At 35.6% G+C, this 18,081-nt stretch overlaps 2 protein-coding genes across 2 annotated transcripts; both read left to right on the forward strand.

The window, feature by feature from the left end:
* Window positions 1-7,083: 7,083 nt before the first annotated feature.
* LOC122520376 lies at window positions 7,084-7,734 on the forward strand. The gene has a single exon (XM_043640466.1). It carries the CDS (start codon window positions 7,084-7,086, stop codon window positions 7,732-7,734), a length of 651 nt encoding a protein of 216 aa, XP_043496401.1.
* A 1,996-nt stretch (window positions 7,735-9,730) lies between these two features.
* LOC122520377 lies at window positions 9,731-17,712 on the forward strand. The gene is made up of 9 exons (XM_043640467.1): window positions 9,731-9,855; window positions 9,996-10,665; window positions 10,812-14,452; window positions 14,497-14,815; window positions 15,808-16,112; window positions 16,238-16,492; window positions 16,534-16,739; window positions 16,860-17,343; window positions 17,427-17,712. Exons 1-9 carry the CDS (start codon window positions 9,731-9,733, stop codon window positions 17,710-17,712), a joined length of 6,291 nt encoding a protein of 2,096 aa, XP_043496402.1.
* Window positions 17,713-18,081: the final 369 nt, after the last annotated feature.

Consider the following 18,081-nt stretch of genomic DNA (forward strand, 5'->3'; position numbering starts at 1 on the left):
AAGTTTCCATAAAAACTGACTCCAAATAAGAAGAAATTTCGAACTTATCATTTTCTGTTTTGAAACCATGCGTTACCGTAATATTGAAACTATATTATCGGTGATTTTTATTTAGCTTCGCTTAATTCTTAATGAGTATATTCATTAATCAAACTTTATTTTTGTTTCTTTAAAATTTTTAAAAAATGTAAAGAGACTTTTGTTTAGATTTTGAGTTAAAGGTTACATATAATTATAATATCGAAAATACACGAAATTTTTAATTTTATAATAAGATTATATAAAAAATTTTTTTCGGAGTCTCATACAGTCTGTCCAAAATTATTACACAAATTCTTGTAATATATTTTAAAATCATTTTTAATTATAATTCAAATGTAAATAATTTATATAAAATTATCAATAATTTGTACCATTAATTATTTTTAAAAACGACTCAGCCAAAATGGTGTTTATCAATTAAAATTGCAGTCCAATTTCATATTTATCTTAGAAAACTATATCTAATATATTGTAATAAAACTTATTGAAATAAAACAATTTTTCGAATACGAAATAATAATCACTCCTATCTTAAATCACACCATATATGTATTTTCCTTCTATGGGAAACCAGATGAGTTTCCTTTCTATCTAATTTTTTTATCAATTATAAGTTTTGTTAAGTTTTTGGATTTGATAAGAAAGTTTCTTACAATTAAAAGTAAATTGTGCTACCGAAACTGTAATCGTGATAATAATAATGTCTAATGATGAATAATAATCATGTCAAAATAATTGGGAATCTAAGTGTATATACTTGAATGTCCCCAAAGAGAGAAAAAAAGTATTGCTTTCCGAAGGGATACTTTACTACCCTTTCGGAAAGTGGTGTAATTACAAAAAGTTTAAAAAAAACAATAAAGAAGAAACTGATACTTTTCGAATTAATAAAAAAAAATAAATAAAAATAGAGAATTTCGAAATTTTAGTGTACCCTTTACAAAAGAGTAAAAATTTCGAAATAAAATGAAGTAAAAAATGAAATCTAAAAAATAAAATAATAAAAAATAAAGAAAAAACTAAAAAATATAAATGAGGAATTTAAAGAGTGCATCGGTGCCCATTTAAGTTAGATTATAATAGTGTTAATAAATTAGTTTTTTATATTTAAATTAATATAAATATTATTTTAAGTTATTATAGTTTTAAAAAAAAAAATAAAAATCAAATAATGCTTATTTAGTGAAAACTAGAAAATAAATAATTATTTGTGAAATAATATGATGAATTAAAAAAAGATTGTGATTTTTACGATTTCGGGGCTATTTATTCTAAAAACGTTGATAATGAACGTATTGATATGATGGAGCCGTTACTGATAATGAAAGTTTATCGCATTATGTGGAAAGAAAATGTGATTTTTGCGATTTCAAGACTATGGCACTCAGAAATGAAGTATCACGTAAAAATAGTTCATATACTGGTAACATATTGGAAGAAATGGAATAATAGTTAACTTGTCAATGAAGTTGGAAGAAATGGAAATTGAGCCAGATGTTGAAACTATTCTACTTAATTATGAATATAATACGAGGGTTTGTTAATCTCATTTCTCGTAATGATTTCTAATATTTTTCTCTTCGATAATGAAATATTGAAATTTGGCAATCGAAATTAATATTTTTAATCAAAAAAAAAAAAAAAAACGTTACACATTATTATTCTTTATTAACACAGGAATGTCTTCCGAATGTCTTTTGAATGTTAAAAAAGACTCGTTCGTAACATCTTATGAAAAATTTGTGTGATGTATTTTAAGTGCAAAAGTTAAAATTGGTACAAAATTCAAACACAATTATGGTACTGATGAGGGTTTATTTTAGAATAAACGATTAACAATTGTCATATAACTCACTTAAGGGGTTACAAGATATCCCTTTTTTAAAAAATCTTTTGTTAAAAAATTTACTTATTTTTTTATTTTTTTATTTTTATTTTCCCTTAAATATTTTTATTTTCATTTTATTTATTTTTTTACCTTTTTTTTTATTATGTCCTTTTGTGATTCCGAAATTTTTAACCTTTTTGTAAAGGGTACTAAAATTTCGGAAATTTATTTGATATTTTTTATTATATATTTCTTATATATAAAGTGATGGGTTTTTGGAAAGCGACACTTCTTTTTCTTATGGGGGAATCCAAGTATATATACACTTGGATTCCCAATCACTCAACAAGAATTGTAATCAATATTAGTTTTATCAATTTTTTTTAAAATTCTTTAAGTATAAGTTACTGATTTCAAAACTTAACACAATATTTAAATTCGATTCTAAGAAACGTAACACATAATAATAATAACAATTAAAATACATCCTTACAGTTAAGGAAGAGGGCAATGTTTACCATACAATAATTTACTAATTTTTGCTCTAAATGATTGAAAAATACAAATTAAAAACAAAGAGTACAATTTAAAAAACTAAACTGTGTTTATAAATTTGTCTTTCATTATATTATAGTCTATTAACTATAATTCTCTTGAACGTCTTACGAACACGTATTAAATTTGTTTTTTTTTAAGGCTTACAAACGTATTTTTTCTACATAGTCTAGAATTATTTAAATTACAGATCTTTTAGTGTTTATAGGTGTTTAACCCCTTGATAACGCTGCAAGGCGAACAAATAAAATTTTTTGTTATGTAAAATTAAGTGGCTTTGAACAATAAAATTATTATAATCGTTGCCTTTGAAAAAGAACATTATTTTCTTTGTGTTTTAACTATCTAGTGAATTCTTTGTGTATTTCTACATAAAATTGGTCCTTCGAGCCGGATAATAGATCGGGAGGTTTGTATACTATTGATCGAGAGGAAATTGCGGATCTTGCAATTATCTACAGAGCGGTTTGTTTGGTGTTGGGAAGTATCATTTTGAGTTTTTTTGCGTTTGATATTCAGATCGGAATTGAATGGGAGAAAATAAAATCGAAGAGTTCTAGAGCCTATTTTCTTTGTGTTGTATTATTGACGGCTTTGGAACTATCTAATCAGTAGTATTATCAATAACAGTTTTCAAAACTACCGTTTTTTTGCTTTGTTTTGGAAGTAGTACGAATTGGGTGTCGTTTTATCGAATTTTTTTTGCTTTAAAATTGTTAATCAATAACAATGTCTAAGACTTATGGTATTCATTTTTTGAAGTCAAAAATCTTAAAAATCGAAAGCAAAAATTGATGAATTTGGTGAACTTAGTATTTATTCCCTCCAATACTATTTGGATCAGTTGGAGAGCGCCTTTCGAGAATTTTCTAAGTACTATATTGAAAGTAAAGAGGAGGATACTGAGTTGGAGGAATATGATGAGTTCGAGGATAGATACGTGTCTACTAAGTCGATTTTAAATGAACATCTAGATAAGAGGCTTAATCGGAATCCTGAAGAGACTCTTAATCAGTCTAAGATAGCGGATAGATCGCTGATTTCTGTTTTAGAACGCCAAAATGATTGTTTGAGAAGATAAGTAAGATCTCGACCGACGACAGAAAAGAGAGCTGCAAATTGCCCAATTTAAGAATTCCGATTTTTACTGGCAATTATCGAGACTGGGCTAGATTCAAAAACTTATTTTTAAGTAAAGTAGATAGATCTGGTTTGTCGGATGCTGAGAAATTAGATCACTTATTATCATTAGTTTCTGGTGAGGCGGCTTCATTGTTAAAAATTTTGCAGTAACAAACGAAAATTATCATTCTGCTTGGGGAGCTCTTGTTAGACTTTACGAAAAGCCATATTTGATTACCAATGATCTTATCGAAACTCTGTTGGGCCGCTCCTATCGATTCAAAAATGGAAATATTCGCTCATTATACGGGTTATTACAGGAGACGGTTGATTGTCTGAACAATTTTGGCGACTATTATAATTCCAGAGATCCTTGGATAGTTTATTTAATTTTGCAAAAGTTTAATAGAGAGACCGCAGAGGAATGGGCTCGTGAGGTGTGTAACGATGATTGTCCGACAGTTGATCATATGCTTCAGTTTCTAAAAGATCGTTGCGATTCTATCTCGATATTAAATAGGGTTGCTCAAGAAAAATCGACTAAAAGTACGAGAGCTATGTCAATGTTTAGAGGTACGTGCTTTGTATGTTCGGCGGATCATAAAATATATCAATGCGATCGATTTTCTCGAATGTCTGTTTCAGAGAGAGATAAGATGGTCAGAAATAAGTCTAGATGCTATAATTGCTTAGGTTCTGGACATAAAGTGGGAAACTGTTCGTCCACAAAATCGTGTTATAAGTGTAATAAGCGGCATCACACTCTTTTACATTCATCAGCTGATACGAACAGCTCGGTTTGCAAATCAGCTAATTTTTCGACTCCATCTGGATCGTCTGTTGGCTCCTTGGATAATAATAAAGCGTTGCCCGTGTCATCTGATGAGGTTCTAAAGATAAGTGCTACTGCGGGTTTGAAATCATCTCCATCTTTGCTGCCTACTGCTATCGTAGCAGTCTATGATATCAATCATGAGCCAATCGACTGCAGAGTTATGTTAGATTCAGGAGCTCAGGACTCCTTAATTTCGGAACATTGCATCAAAAAATTGGGCTTAAAAAGAAATCGTAGCAATACTTCAATTGAGGGAATCGGGGCGTCTAATGTGGTTCAGTCACGTGGTTCGTTATACATCAATATTGAATCTAAGAAAGATTCTTCGTATGGGCTGCCGGTGTTTGTGCACGCTTTGTCAAAACTAACCGGTGCACTTCCGAATCGATCAAATAATTATAAGTCTAGTGGATTTATTAAAAAAGGTTTGATCTAGCTGATCCAGATTTTGATATTCCATCTAACGTTGATATTGTCCTTAGTGTTAGCCATCTATTTGCTGCTTTAGGTACTGGGAAATATTATCATATTCACGATCATTTGTGGATAATTGAGAGCAAATTTGGTTGGCTTGTTGCTGGAGGATCATTTGCAGCTAACTTTGAGTCAGTTTTATGTAACAGCGCTATAGTATCTGTTAAATCTGATAGGGTGGAGATTTACTTGAACGTTTCTGGACGATTGAAGAATCTACTATTGAGCGGCCTGTTAAGGAGGAAGATCGTATTTGCGAATCGCTTTTTATGAGTACTACTCAGCGTTTATCCGATGGTAGTATAGCGTGGATCTACCGTTGCGTAAGGGTGGATTGAGATTGGGTGACTCATATGATTTGGCCTTTAATCCTTATGTATTTCCGGAGCGAAGATTTAAATCCAATCCAGAGCTGTTACAGAGATACAAGTCTTTAATTGACGTCTTTCGAAAGGAAAAATATATTGAATTAGTTCCCTTGGAGAATATACGGAGATCAGTGGAGACTCATTTTTATTTGCCTATTATGGAGTTGAACGTGATCTGGGTGAGTTGACAAAATTACGAATCGTTTTCGATGGTTCAATGAAATCAAGTAACGGTACGTCATTGAACGATGTTTTGTTGACCGGACCTAATATTCAATCCGATTTGCGTACTTTGTTAATAGAATTCCGTTTTCCTAAATACGTTATCACTACGGACATTGTTAAAATGTACCGTCAAATCAAGGTAAATCCTGGTTGTCGTGATTTCAAGAGGTTTTTTTGGAGAGATAGTCCGATGATCCAATTCAGGTTTATCGACTTACGACCGTTACCGATGGTTTGTCTTGTTCGCCTTTTCTGGCTTTGAGAGTAATGGATAGATTGGCGTCTGATGAGGAGTCCAGGTATCTATTGGGCGCTGCTATTGTTAGAAAGAGGTATATGGATGACTTCTTTTTTGGGGATAACGATATAAACGTACTGATCGATAAACGCAATCAGCTTATTAAGTCTTGTCTTCTGCCAGTATGAGCTTGGATAAATGGACGTCGAATGATTCGAGAGTGTTGTTGGGCATATCTTCTAAGAATAAGATCGGAGAAAAGCCTATAAAAGATGAGGAATCGTTGGTTGTAAAAACTCTTGGACTGAGCTGGAATTGCCAGCACGACTTTTTCACTTTCATCTATCGTAGCACTCGCGAAAATAAAATAACTAGAAGGTCTGTTATCCGAATCTGCTAGAGTTTTCGATCCGTTGGGATACATTTCCCCAATTACTGTAGTACTTAAGAGGTTGTTTCAGGAGACTTGGCTCCGTAAACTTGGTTGGGATGATGAATTGCCATTTGATTTGAGGCAAAGATGGATATCTGTCCGAGAGACTTTGAAAGATCTATCGATGTTAAGAATACCAAGATGATTGGCGCTTTTGAAACTATCGTTTTACATGGGTTTTCTGATGCCTCTGAGAAAGCCGACGCTGCCGCATTATATATAAGAGTTTGTGACAGAGATGGTTGTATAAATGTTCGACTTTACTTTCAAAAACAAAATTGGCTCCCGTGAAATCGTTATCTGTTGCTCGTTTAGAGCTCTGCGGCGCACATCTATTGGCGAAAATAATAAATTCTGTGAAACCTCTTTTCAGTCATTACAATACAAATACTACGTTGTTGTGACTCGAAGATCGTACTAGCATGGCTCCGTCGCATCCAGCTACGTGGAGTACGTTTGTGGCGAATAGATGTAGCCATATTCTACAACTAATCCCGAATATTAGTTGGAATTATGTTTCAGAAAAGGAGAATCCTGCTGATGTGCCATGAGAGGATCTGCGGTATCAGATTTGGAATCAAATCAGCTTTGGTGGAATGGTCCACCTTGGATGATTCGAGATAAGCTTCCAATTTAGGACATTAGCGATCTGGTTACTACTGAAGAAAAGCGACGTCGTTTGGTGACAAGCGTTGTAGTCAAATCTAAAAACTTTTCTGAGTACATTTCTCGATTTTCATCATATTAAATTATCTAGATCATTTGCTTTGGTTATGCGATTTATCGATAACTGCCGTCGCAGTGTTGATCGTAAATACGATGATTTGACGGTTGAAGAAGTCGATTCGGCTGTATGGAGATTGGTTGGATTGGTCCATAGAGAGGAGTTTGGTGAGGAAATAAGTGCTCAAAAATGAAGAAATCCGTCAGCATTACCAGCAAACTTCGTTTTTTGTCACTTTTATGAATGGCGAGGGTATATTAAGAGTGGGTGGCAGATTGACTAATTCAGCATTTGCGTTTGCCTTTAGGCATCCTATTATTATAACCCAAATGCCATTTTTTGAGAATCCTTATAGATCATATTCATCTAAGTATCATCATGCTGGTGTCAAATTATTAACGTCGATTGTTAGACAGAGATTCTATGTGCCTGGTATCAGAGGTTTAATCAGATCCTCAGTTAGATCTTGTATAGTTTGTGTGAGATTTCGAGGCACTTCGTATAATCCTGAGATGGGTTCGTTTCCAGAGTGCCGATTTGAGTTGGTTAAGCCGTTTGAGACCTCTGGAATTGACTTTGCAGGTCCGTTGGAGGTACGTCCTTATCATGGAAGAGGAAAAATTGGGCTGAAATCATACATTGCGATTATTGTGTGTATGGTAACTAAAGCAACACATCTCGAACTTGTATTTTCGTTGAGCACGGAATCTTTGGTTATGGCACTTAAAAGATTTGTAGCTAAGCGTGGGCGTTGTGGCAAGCTTATTAGCGACAATGGAAAAAACTTTGTTGGTTGTAATAGTTTGATCAAAGAGACGCGGCGTGATATCATTCAACTTGTGGAAGATGCGGAAGTCAAACGTTATCTGCTTGATAACTTGATAGAATAGAGCTTCATTCCGGTCCAGTCTCCACTTTTGGAGGTCTTTGGGAGACCGCGATCAGATCAACCAAATTTCTTTTAAATCGCTTATTTAGTAATCAGACTCCCACTGTGGAGGAAATTAGTACCGCTTTGTCAGAGATTGAGTCAATTCTCAACTCGAGACCGATATCAAAAGTTAGTGATGACATAGAAGATCTTACTATCATTACACCAAATTTATTGACCGGGTTCCCTGCTGTGGAGTTGCCAATTTTGAATGAAAATATCAAAAGCAATCATTTAAATAATTTCAAGGATGTAAAATATAAGAACAGTTGTCGAATCATTTTGGAAAGCTTGGAGACATGATTACTATAGTGACTTATTGAAGAAGTATAAGTGGTACCAGCAAGGCAGGGAACCGAGAATATGCGATCTCGTGTTACTAAAGAAAAACAATGACCATCCGACTTTATGGTCACGTGGCAGAGTAGTAAAGGTGGTCCCTGGTTCCGATGGTGTAGTCCGAGCGGTGGAGGTACGTACTGCAAATGGGGTAAGAAAAGAGGCCGCGCGGAATTTGGTGCTCATATCTTTGAAGCTTGACGCTTCAACGGGGGGAGTATGTTTAACCCCTTGATGACGCTGCAAGGCGAACGAATAAAATTTTTTGTTATGTATAAATTAAGTGGCTTTGAACAATAAAATTATTATAATCGTTGCCTTTGAAAAAGAACATTATTTTTCCTTGTGTTTTAATATCTAGTGAATTCGTGGTGTATTTCTACATAGGGGTATTATATTGATAATATTTATATCTGAAAACTTTAGTTACAATAAAGTTTAAATTTAACTTTAACGTAAAGTTTTTGGTAATAAAATGTAAGTTTTTCTATAGAAAATACAGCCTTAGATGAAAGCAAAGTTAAAAGTAACATTTATGATCAAGTATTCAAATGTCCAAAATGTGATTTCCAATCATCAAACGTAACGCAATTTCATTTTCATTTTGTAACTCATTCGGATCCAAATTTTGAATGTTCTGCTTGTCGTTATCAATCAGCAAAAAGATGGAACGTTCTTAAGCACATATTAGTTAAATTTTACAAAGACCAATCACATAATGATTCTAAAGTTATAGATAATAATGAAATTGGATGTTTCGATTATTCGGAATATAACCAGTATTTAATACATATTGAAAATAAGGAGCTAAATGATGAAACGATCATGTGATGTCTATAATGATTCTCATTCTGATTCTCCGAATTTGATGCAGGGGAATTTTAAATGTGTAATGTGTGGATTTCTGTAAGTAACTCACTAACAAGTCATTAAATTTTAAGTATGTTTTTAGTGATTAAATTTTTACAGTCTACCAAGGTTTTCTAATAGAATTTTGTTCTTTAGACTAAATAACAAAATCTACACAAATATTATAATAAACAAAAGCTAAATAGGACATGTTATCGAATTTTTTTTTCAAAAAATTTTTATCATTCTCAATTGTCATAACGAATAACAAAAATTAACCAAACGATGCAGAAAAGTTTAAATTTTCGTAATTAAAGTGTTGGCTTGGCAATAATTGTTTAAGGCCCAAGGGACCAAATTCAAATAAATATATAATTGAATAAGGTCTCTTTAAGCACAAGGAAAGGTGTAGCATATTTTTAGAAATGTATTTCTTTTTTTTAAAAAAAGAAAGAATGCTATGCCTTTTCTCACTATGAATCGAATTTGAATAAATAAGTTCAAGTTTAATAAAGTTTTTTAAATATTTTCAATTTAATTGTTGAAACGTGTCAACATTTGTGGTCCTTCGAGCCGGATAATTAGTGAATAACCGAACTACAGTTGGTTACTACTCCAATAATTGAGCTACTGCTGATTTTTTTGGATTCACTAATATTTAATATCTAATATTTCGTGTAATTTCACTACTGTGAAACCTATATCAAACCGAACTTCTGTTGGTTACTTTCAATTCAATAGAACTTTTACTATCATTCACTTGTACGATGTCCGAACTTACAAATGCAAAGAAACAACGTACCTACTTGAGAAGGCGTGCCACTCAGCTATGTAATGTCTTGGAAAATACATTAGCAAATCCTGAAACAGACGCTGTAGAAATCCAAGTTAGGTTAGACGCATTGTCATTGGTTTCGACAATTTGGAACTTGCTGATCAACGTTACGAATTAGAAACAGACGACGTGTCCGATGATGATTCAAATCTTGAGTATTTTGACAAATTTGTTTCTTTAAAATGTAAATGCTTAAGGGTCTTAAACAATTTTAATACGCCTACGTCTAATGTACATGCTACGGCATCTGAATCTAATGCTCAATTAGGTAATTTAGGGTCTGGGAAACCTGTGTTGTCTTCAACTGCGCAAGTGCAGGACAATGCAAACGTTTTGGGATATTTCCCAAATTATTCAGCACAATTGCCTCAAATGAATCTTCCTTTGTTTTCGGGAAACTACGCAGATTGGCCATCTTTTCGTGACTCTTTTAGGTCTATGATTCACGACTCACCTCTCCTACAACCTATTAATAAGTTGCATTATTTAAGGTCATCCTTGAAAGGAGATGCAGCGAAAATATTGACCAATTTGCCTCAAGCGGCAAATAATTATCTTTTGGCTTGGGATAAGTTGGTGGCGAGGTATGAGAAACCTGATATCATTACTGAATCTTTGATAGAGAAATTCATAAATCTACCCCGAATAAAGGATAATGGGACTGGCATTTCGAGCTTAGTGGATAACGCGGAGGTAATACTAGGAAGTTTGGACTCAATTGGGGGCTCAGCCGCTGGACGAGACCCATGGCTTATCTTTCTTCTTAAAGAGAAATGCGATCCTGATACTCAGCAACGTTGGAGTGACCAAGTCGCAGCAAACCCGAACCGAACATTAGATGATTTCATAGGTTCTTGGAAAGGAGAGGTATTTCCAAGGATGCATACGGATCACGGTATTTGCACAAATTAGGGAAGAATGAGAAAGAGCCATTAAAGAAGAGTACTAAGGCTTTTTCTTCTACCAACTCTGGAGGTTGTGGAGTTTGCTTCAAAAACCACTTCATTTATCAGTGTCCGGATTTCATTGCTTCCGATTTGAATCAACGCCAAAAGACTGCTAGCAATTTGATGCTTTGTTTTAATTGTTTGAGGAAAGGTCACGGGGTATCTAAATGCCCTTCCAAATTTAGATGTTCCCATTGTCAAGCCAAACATCACTCGTTGCTTCATGTTACTTTAGCATCAGCAAATGTTATTAGCAACTCAGAAGCCTCGTCTTATCAAACAGGTTGTGGCTCGACGCAGGTCAACATTGGACTTGGATCTTTTACTCCAAAGGGTATTTTGGCGACCGCTACAGTTTTTGTGTACAACGCTTTAGGAATTCCGATATCTTGCCGGGTTTTATTAGACCCCGGATCAGAATCAACTTTTATTACGACAGAGTGTGCGAAGAAGCTTCAGCTTCCCTCGGTGCCACTTAAAGTCATTGTTAACGGTATGGGAGGTTCCCAAGGAGGTGTCTCTCGTTCCAAACTATCTCTGACTCTGATATCTCATTTCAACAGAGACAAGCAACTTAATGTGGAAGCTTTGACGCTACAAAAAATAACGCCTGACCTACCTGTGTCACCCATCGTAGTAAGACGCTTTGACCTGTTGCGAGATAAAAACATGGCAGACCCATATTTCTTTCGACCAGGAAAAATTGATATTTTGCTTGGCGCCTTCTATTATTATGATGTAATTTGCCCAGATCAAATTGTGAAGTTGGATGACAACTTAAAACTCATGAACACCGTGTTTGGCTGGGTAGTTGGAGGTGGTTCTCGCAGTGGTGATGTTACGACAGCACATTCTGCCACTGTCGAATCTGTCTCATCACTTGACGAAACCCTACGCAAGTTTTGGTTAGTGGATGACTATCCGAACGATGGAGTTCCGAACTCGGAATGTGACAGATGTGAAGAACATTTTGTTAAGACCGTTAGTAGACTGCCTAATGGACGTTTTTCAATCAAACTGCCTTTCAAGAACAATCAGGTGAACTTAGGAGATTCATTCAGAGGTGCAAAGCGGCGTTTTTTCATGCTGCAGAATCGCTTAGCTAAGGACTCTCAGTTGAAAGAGAAGTATTACGACTTCATTCACAGTTATTTGTCTAACAGTCATATGGAAATCGTTACTTCTACAGTTTATTTAAATCAAAACCAATTGTACTATTTACCACACTTAGGAGTGATGCAAAAATTGGCATCTTCTAAGAAATTACGCGTTGTTTTCGATGCATCATTCAAATCAGACAACGGCCGTTCTCTCAACGATGAGCTTATGACCGGCCCATGTCTACTTAATGATATTCGTCTAGTTTTATTTCGGTTTAGGATGCACCGTTTCGTTTTCTCATGTGACATAGAAAAGATGTTTCGTCAAATATCAGTGAGTCCGGAAGATAGAGACTATTTGCGGTTGATTTGGCAAGCTGACGATGATAAGTCAATAAAGCTGTACAGAATGACAACTCTGCCTTTCGGATTGTATTGTTCTCCATTTCTAGCTGAACGGTGTCTTTTACAATTGTCCGATGAGAATCAAAAAGAATTTCCTATTGCTTCCGACATTCTTCGCAACAACAGGTACGTAGATGACATTTATGCTGGACACGAAGAAATAGATGAACTACTCAAAATTAGAGACAACTTACGTAGTTTACTCAATTTAGGTCAATTTCCTTTGAAGAAGTGGGTGTCTAATAATTTACGCATTCTTGCGGGACTAGATCCCTCTGATTTAGTGGATTCTGCTGAAATTATGGCCCAAAAAGAGTTTGCGGTAAAATCTTTAGGGTTATTTTGGATCCCTTTGGAAGACAGTTTCTCGTTCCGTATCAACTTAGACAAGATCCTAATAGCTACTAAACGAAAATTGCTATCAGAATCAGCCCGAATCTTTGATCCATTTGGGTGGTTATCTCCTGTGACAGTCTTCATCAAGCAATTGTTTCAGGAGCTCTGGCTTCACAAGTTAAGTTGGGATGAAGAGATTCCGATTCAAATCTTAAAACTCTGGGAAAGAATACGAAAGGAGTTGCCCGATTTGGAAACAGTTCGTATTCCTAGATGGCTGCAGCTTTCTGATCCGGTAATCCTTCATGGATTTTCTGATGCTTCGCAAAAGGCTTACGGAGCAGTAATTTATCTTGTTTCAGCGAGCACGGTTAAGTTACTTTACTCACGTACAAAAGTGGCCCCACTTCGAAAATTATCAATTCCACGTTTGGAGCTGTGTGCTGCGCACTTACTAGCACAAGCAGTAAACTTCGTTGAAAATTCAGGTATTGTGTCGTTGAATGCGGTATATTGTTGGTCGGACTCCCAAATAGTGCTGGCATGGCTCAAGCGGTCTTCATCTGACCTCAAAGAATTCGTTGGCAATAGAGTTTCTTTAGTTCAAGAACTTGCGCCAAATGCCATATGGGGTTATGTTACAACAAAGCAAAACCCTGCAGATTTATGCTCTCGAGGCATGTTTCCTAGTGACTTTTGTCGTAACTCCCTTTGGTGGAACGGACCAGATTGGCTTTGTAACCCATCTTCAGAATGGCCAAAGCTGATGGCAGACGATATGATGGTGGTTCCCGAGCTAAAGAAGATTTCAGTGTTATCTTATCATAGTAGAGCTGACAGTTTTCTCATTGAAAGATTTTCAAAACTAAGTCGTTTGATCAGGGTAACTGCTTGGTGTCTCCGTTTTTTAAAAAAGGACTGGCACTCTACATCAAAACCTTTGTCAGTTTTGGAATTGGATGAAGCTCTACGAAGGATCATATTATTAGATCAGATGCTTCATTTTCATGACTCTCTGTCTAGATTATCGACTGGAAAAACGTTGACTTCTAGTGACAAACTTCAACCGTTGAATCCTTTTCTTGATGATAAAGGATTAATTCGAATTGGCGGCAGACTTAAGAATTGCGAGTCTAATTATGACTCGAAATTCCCAATTGTGCTTTCACCAGGCAACTTGTCCACTTTAATTATCCGAAAGGAGCATGAAGATTTGAACCATTTGGGTGCTCAGTCAGTGTTGTCGAAAGTTAGGCAACGGTATTGGATATTGAAAGGACGTAGTACAGTTGCTAAAGTGCTATTTGGCTGTTTGAGTTGTTATAAATCGCGACCAAAGCCCTGTTCTCAACTTATGGGTGATTTACCGGCAGACCGAGTTGTGGTCAGTAGACCTTTTGCTAAAGTAGGTGTAGATTATGCGGGACCGTTCCATCTAAGGCAAAGAAAAGGACGTGGCAAGTTGGCTTTGAAATACTACATCGCACTATTCATCTGCTTTGTGACAAAGGCTGTGCATTTGGAGCTGGTTACTGACTTAACTACAGAAGCGTGCCTGGGAGCTGTTTGTCGTTTTAGTTCGCGTAGGGGTCGCCCAGCTGTCATCACTTCGGATAACGGAAAGAATTTTGTAGGTGCTAAAAATTATTTAGACTCCGCAGTTGAAACTTTGAGATCTCCATTCTTTAATGATGAAATTAAAAAAGAACTTGCATTAAAAGGCATTGATTGGCAGTTCATTCCTGCTAGAGCTCCAGAGTTTGGAGGCCTGTGGGAGGCTGCAGTTAAAAGTTGCAAGAGGTGTCTAATTAAATGTGCAGGAAGCTCCAATTTGACCATTGAAGAATTTTTGACTCTTTGGCTCAAGTGGAAGCATCTTTAAATAGTCGACCCCTTACATATGTTTCAAGTGATCCGGGAGATCCTAGTCCTATAACACCTAGTCATTTTTTGATTGGAGGTCCTCTGAAGAGTGTTGCCGAGTGTCACGATTCCCCTCATGTGGATAGATTGGACAGAAGATTTGCTCACATGCAGGAAATTTTTGGGCGTTTTTGGAGCAGATGGTCTAGCGAATATCTGAGCTCTCTGCAAATCCGAAACAAAAATCGTAAGGTGTTTAAGAATGTCGAAGTGGGTGATGTGGGTCTTATCAAAGAAGATAATGTTCCACCATTGTGTTGGCGTCTAGCTAAGGTCACTCAAACTCACCCTGGGAGTGATGGGCTGGTTCGAGTAGTAAGCTTACTTTCTGACGGATCCATTCGGAAACGACCCATTAATAAGTTTTGCCCTCTTCCGTTGCCGGAATTTACGCGTAACGGCCGGGGAGAATGTTGGCTTGGCAATAATTGTTTAAGGCCCAAGGGACCAAATTCAAATAAATATATAATTGAATAAGGTCTCTTTAAGCATAAGGAAAGGTGTAGCATATTTTTAGAAATGTATTTCTTTTTTTTAAAAAAGCAAGAATGCTATGCCTTTTCTCACTATGAATTCAATTTGAATAAATAAGTTCAAGTTTAATAAAGTTTATTAAATATTTTCAATTTAATTGTTGAAACGTGTCAACAAACATAAAAAAAATAGTTCAAAATTCAATTTAAAGCTAAGATTATTTTAAAATCAACTCTAATTGATAACAACATTAGTTAATTTTGAAATAGGCTGTTTAACCCCTTGGTGACGCTGCAGGCGAACGAATAAAATTTTTCGTATGTATAAATTAAGTGGCTTTGACAATAAAAATTATTATAATCGTTGCCTTTGAAAAAGAACATTATTTTCTTTGTGTTAATAATATCTAGTGAATTTGATGTATTTCTACATAAAATTGGTCCTTCGAGCCGGATTATAGATCGGGAGGTTTGTATACTATTGATCGAGAGGAATTGCGGATCTTGCAATTATCTACAGAGCGGTTTGTTTGGTGTTGGGAAGTATCATTTTGAGTTTTTTTGCGTTTGATATTCAGATCGGAATATTGAACGGGAGAAAATATAAATCGAAGAGTTCTAGAGCCTATTTTCTTTGTGTTGTATTATTGACGGCTTTGGAACTATCTAATCAGTAGTATTATCAATAACAGTTTTCAAAACTACCGTTTTTTTGCTTTGTTTTGGAAGTAGTACGAATTGGGTGTCGTTTTATCGAATTTTTTTTTGCCTTAAAATTGTTAAATCAATAACAATGTCTAAGACTTATGGTATTCATTTTTGAAGTCAAAAATCTTAAAAATCGAAAAGAAAATTGATGAATTTGGTGAACTTAGTATTTATTCCCTCCAATACTATTTGGATCAGTTGGAGAGCGCCTTTCGAGAATTTTCTAAGTACTATATTGAAAGTAAAGAGGAGGATACTGAGTTGGAGGAATATGATGAGTTCGAGGATAGATACGTGTCTACTAAGTCGATTTTAAATGAACATCTAGATAAGAGGCTTAATCGGAATCCTGAAGAGACTCTTAATCAGTCTAAGATAGCGGATAGATCGCTGATTTCTGTTTTAGAACGCCAAAATGAGTTGTTTGAAAGATAAGTAAGATCTCGACCGACGACAGAAAAGAGAGCTGCAAATTGCCCAATTTAAGAATTCCGATTTTTACTGGCAATTATCGAGACTGGGCTAGATTCAAAAACTTATTTTTAAGTAAAGTAGATAGATCTGGTTTGTCGGATGCTGAGAAATTAGATCACTTATTATCATTAGTTTCTGGTGAGGCGGCTTCATTTGTTAAAAATTTTGCAGTAACAAACGAAAATTATCATTCTGCTTGGGGAGCTCTTGTTAGACTTTACGAAAAGCCATATTTGATTACCAATGATCTTATCGAAACTCTGTTGGCCGCTCCTATCGATTCAAAAATGGAAATATTCGCTCATTATACGGGTTATTGCAGGAGACGGTTGATTGTCTGAACAATTTTGGCGACTATTATAATTCCAGAGATCCTTGGATAGTTTATTTAATTTTGCAAAAGTTTAATAGAGAGACCGCAGAGGAATGGGCTCGTGAGGTGTGTAACGATGATTGTCCGACAGTTGATCATATGCTTCAGTTTCTAAAAGATCGTTGCGATTCTATCTCGATATTAAATAGGGTTGCTCAAGAAAAATCGACTAAAAGTACGAGAGCTATGTCAATGTTTAGAGGTACGTGCTTTGTATGTTCGGCGGATCATAAGATATATCAATGCGATCGATTTTCTCGAATGTCTGTTTCAGAGAGAGATAAGATGGTCAGAAATAAGTCTAGATGCTATAATTGCTTAGGTTCTGGACATAAAGTGGGAAACTGTTCGTCCACAAAATCGTGTTATAAGTGTAATAAGCGGCATCACACTCTTTTACATTCATCAGCTGATACGAACAGTTCGGTTTGCAAATCAGCTAATTTTTCGACTCCATCTGGATCGTCTGTTGGCTCCTTGGATAATAATAAAGCGTTGCCCGTGTCATCTGATGAGGTTCTAAAGATAAGTGTTACTGCGGGTTTGAAATCATCTCCATCTTTGCTGCCTACTGCTATCGTAGCAGTCTATGATATCAATCATGAGCCAATCGACTGCAGAGTTATGTTAGATTCAGGAGCTCAGGACTCCTTAATTTCGGAACATTGCATCAAAAAATTGGGCTTAAAAAGAAATCGTAGCAATACTTCAATTGAGGGAATCGGGGCGTCTAATGTGGTTCAGTCACGTGGTTCGTTATACATCAATATTGAATCTAAGAAAGATTCTTCGTATGGGCTGCCGGTGTTTGTGCACGCTTTGTCAAAACTAACCGGTGCACTTCCGAATCGATCAAATAATTATAAGTCTAGTGGATTTATTAAAAAAGGTTTGATCTAGCTGATCCAGATTTTGATATTCCATCTAACGTTGATATTGTCCTTAGTGTTAGCCATCTATTTGCTGCTTTAGGTACTGGGAAATATTATCATATTCACGATCATTTGTGGATAATTGAGAGCAAATTTGGTTGGCTTGTTGCTGGAGGATCATTTGCAGCTAACTTTGAGTCAGTTTTATGTAACAGCGCTATAGTATCTGTTAAATCTGATAGGGTGGAGATTTACTTGAACGTTTCTGGACGATTGAAGAATCTACTATTGACGGCCTGTTAAGGAGGAAGATCGTATTTGCGAATCGCTTTTATGAGTACTACTCAGCGTTTATCCGATGGTAGGTATAGCGTGGATCTACCGTTGCGTAAGGGTGGATTGAGATTGGGTGACTCATATGATTTGGCCTTTAATCCTTATGTATTTCCGGAGCGAAGATTTAAATCCAATCCAGAGCTGTTACAGAGATACAAGTCTTTAATTGACGTCTTTCGAAAGGAAAAATATATTGAATTAGTTCCCTTGGAGAATATACGGAGATCAGTGGAGACTCATTTTTATTTGCCTATTATGGAGTTGAACGTGATCTGGGTGAGTTGACAAAATTACGAATCGTTTTCGATGGTTCAATGAAATCAAGTAACGGTACGT

The sequence above is a fragment of the Polistes fuscatus genome, unplaced genomic scaffold, assembly GCF_010416935.1.
Source record: "Polistes fuscatus isolate 324 unplaced genomic scaffold, CU_Pfus_HIC Scaffold32, whole genome shotgun sequence".
In the NCBI taxonomy this organism is placed as follows: domain Eukaryota; kingdom Metazoa; phylum Arthropoda; class Insecta; order Hymenoptera; family Vespidae; genus Polistes; species Polistes fuscatus.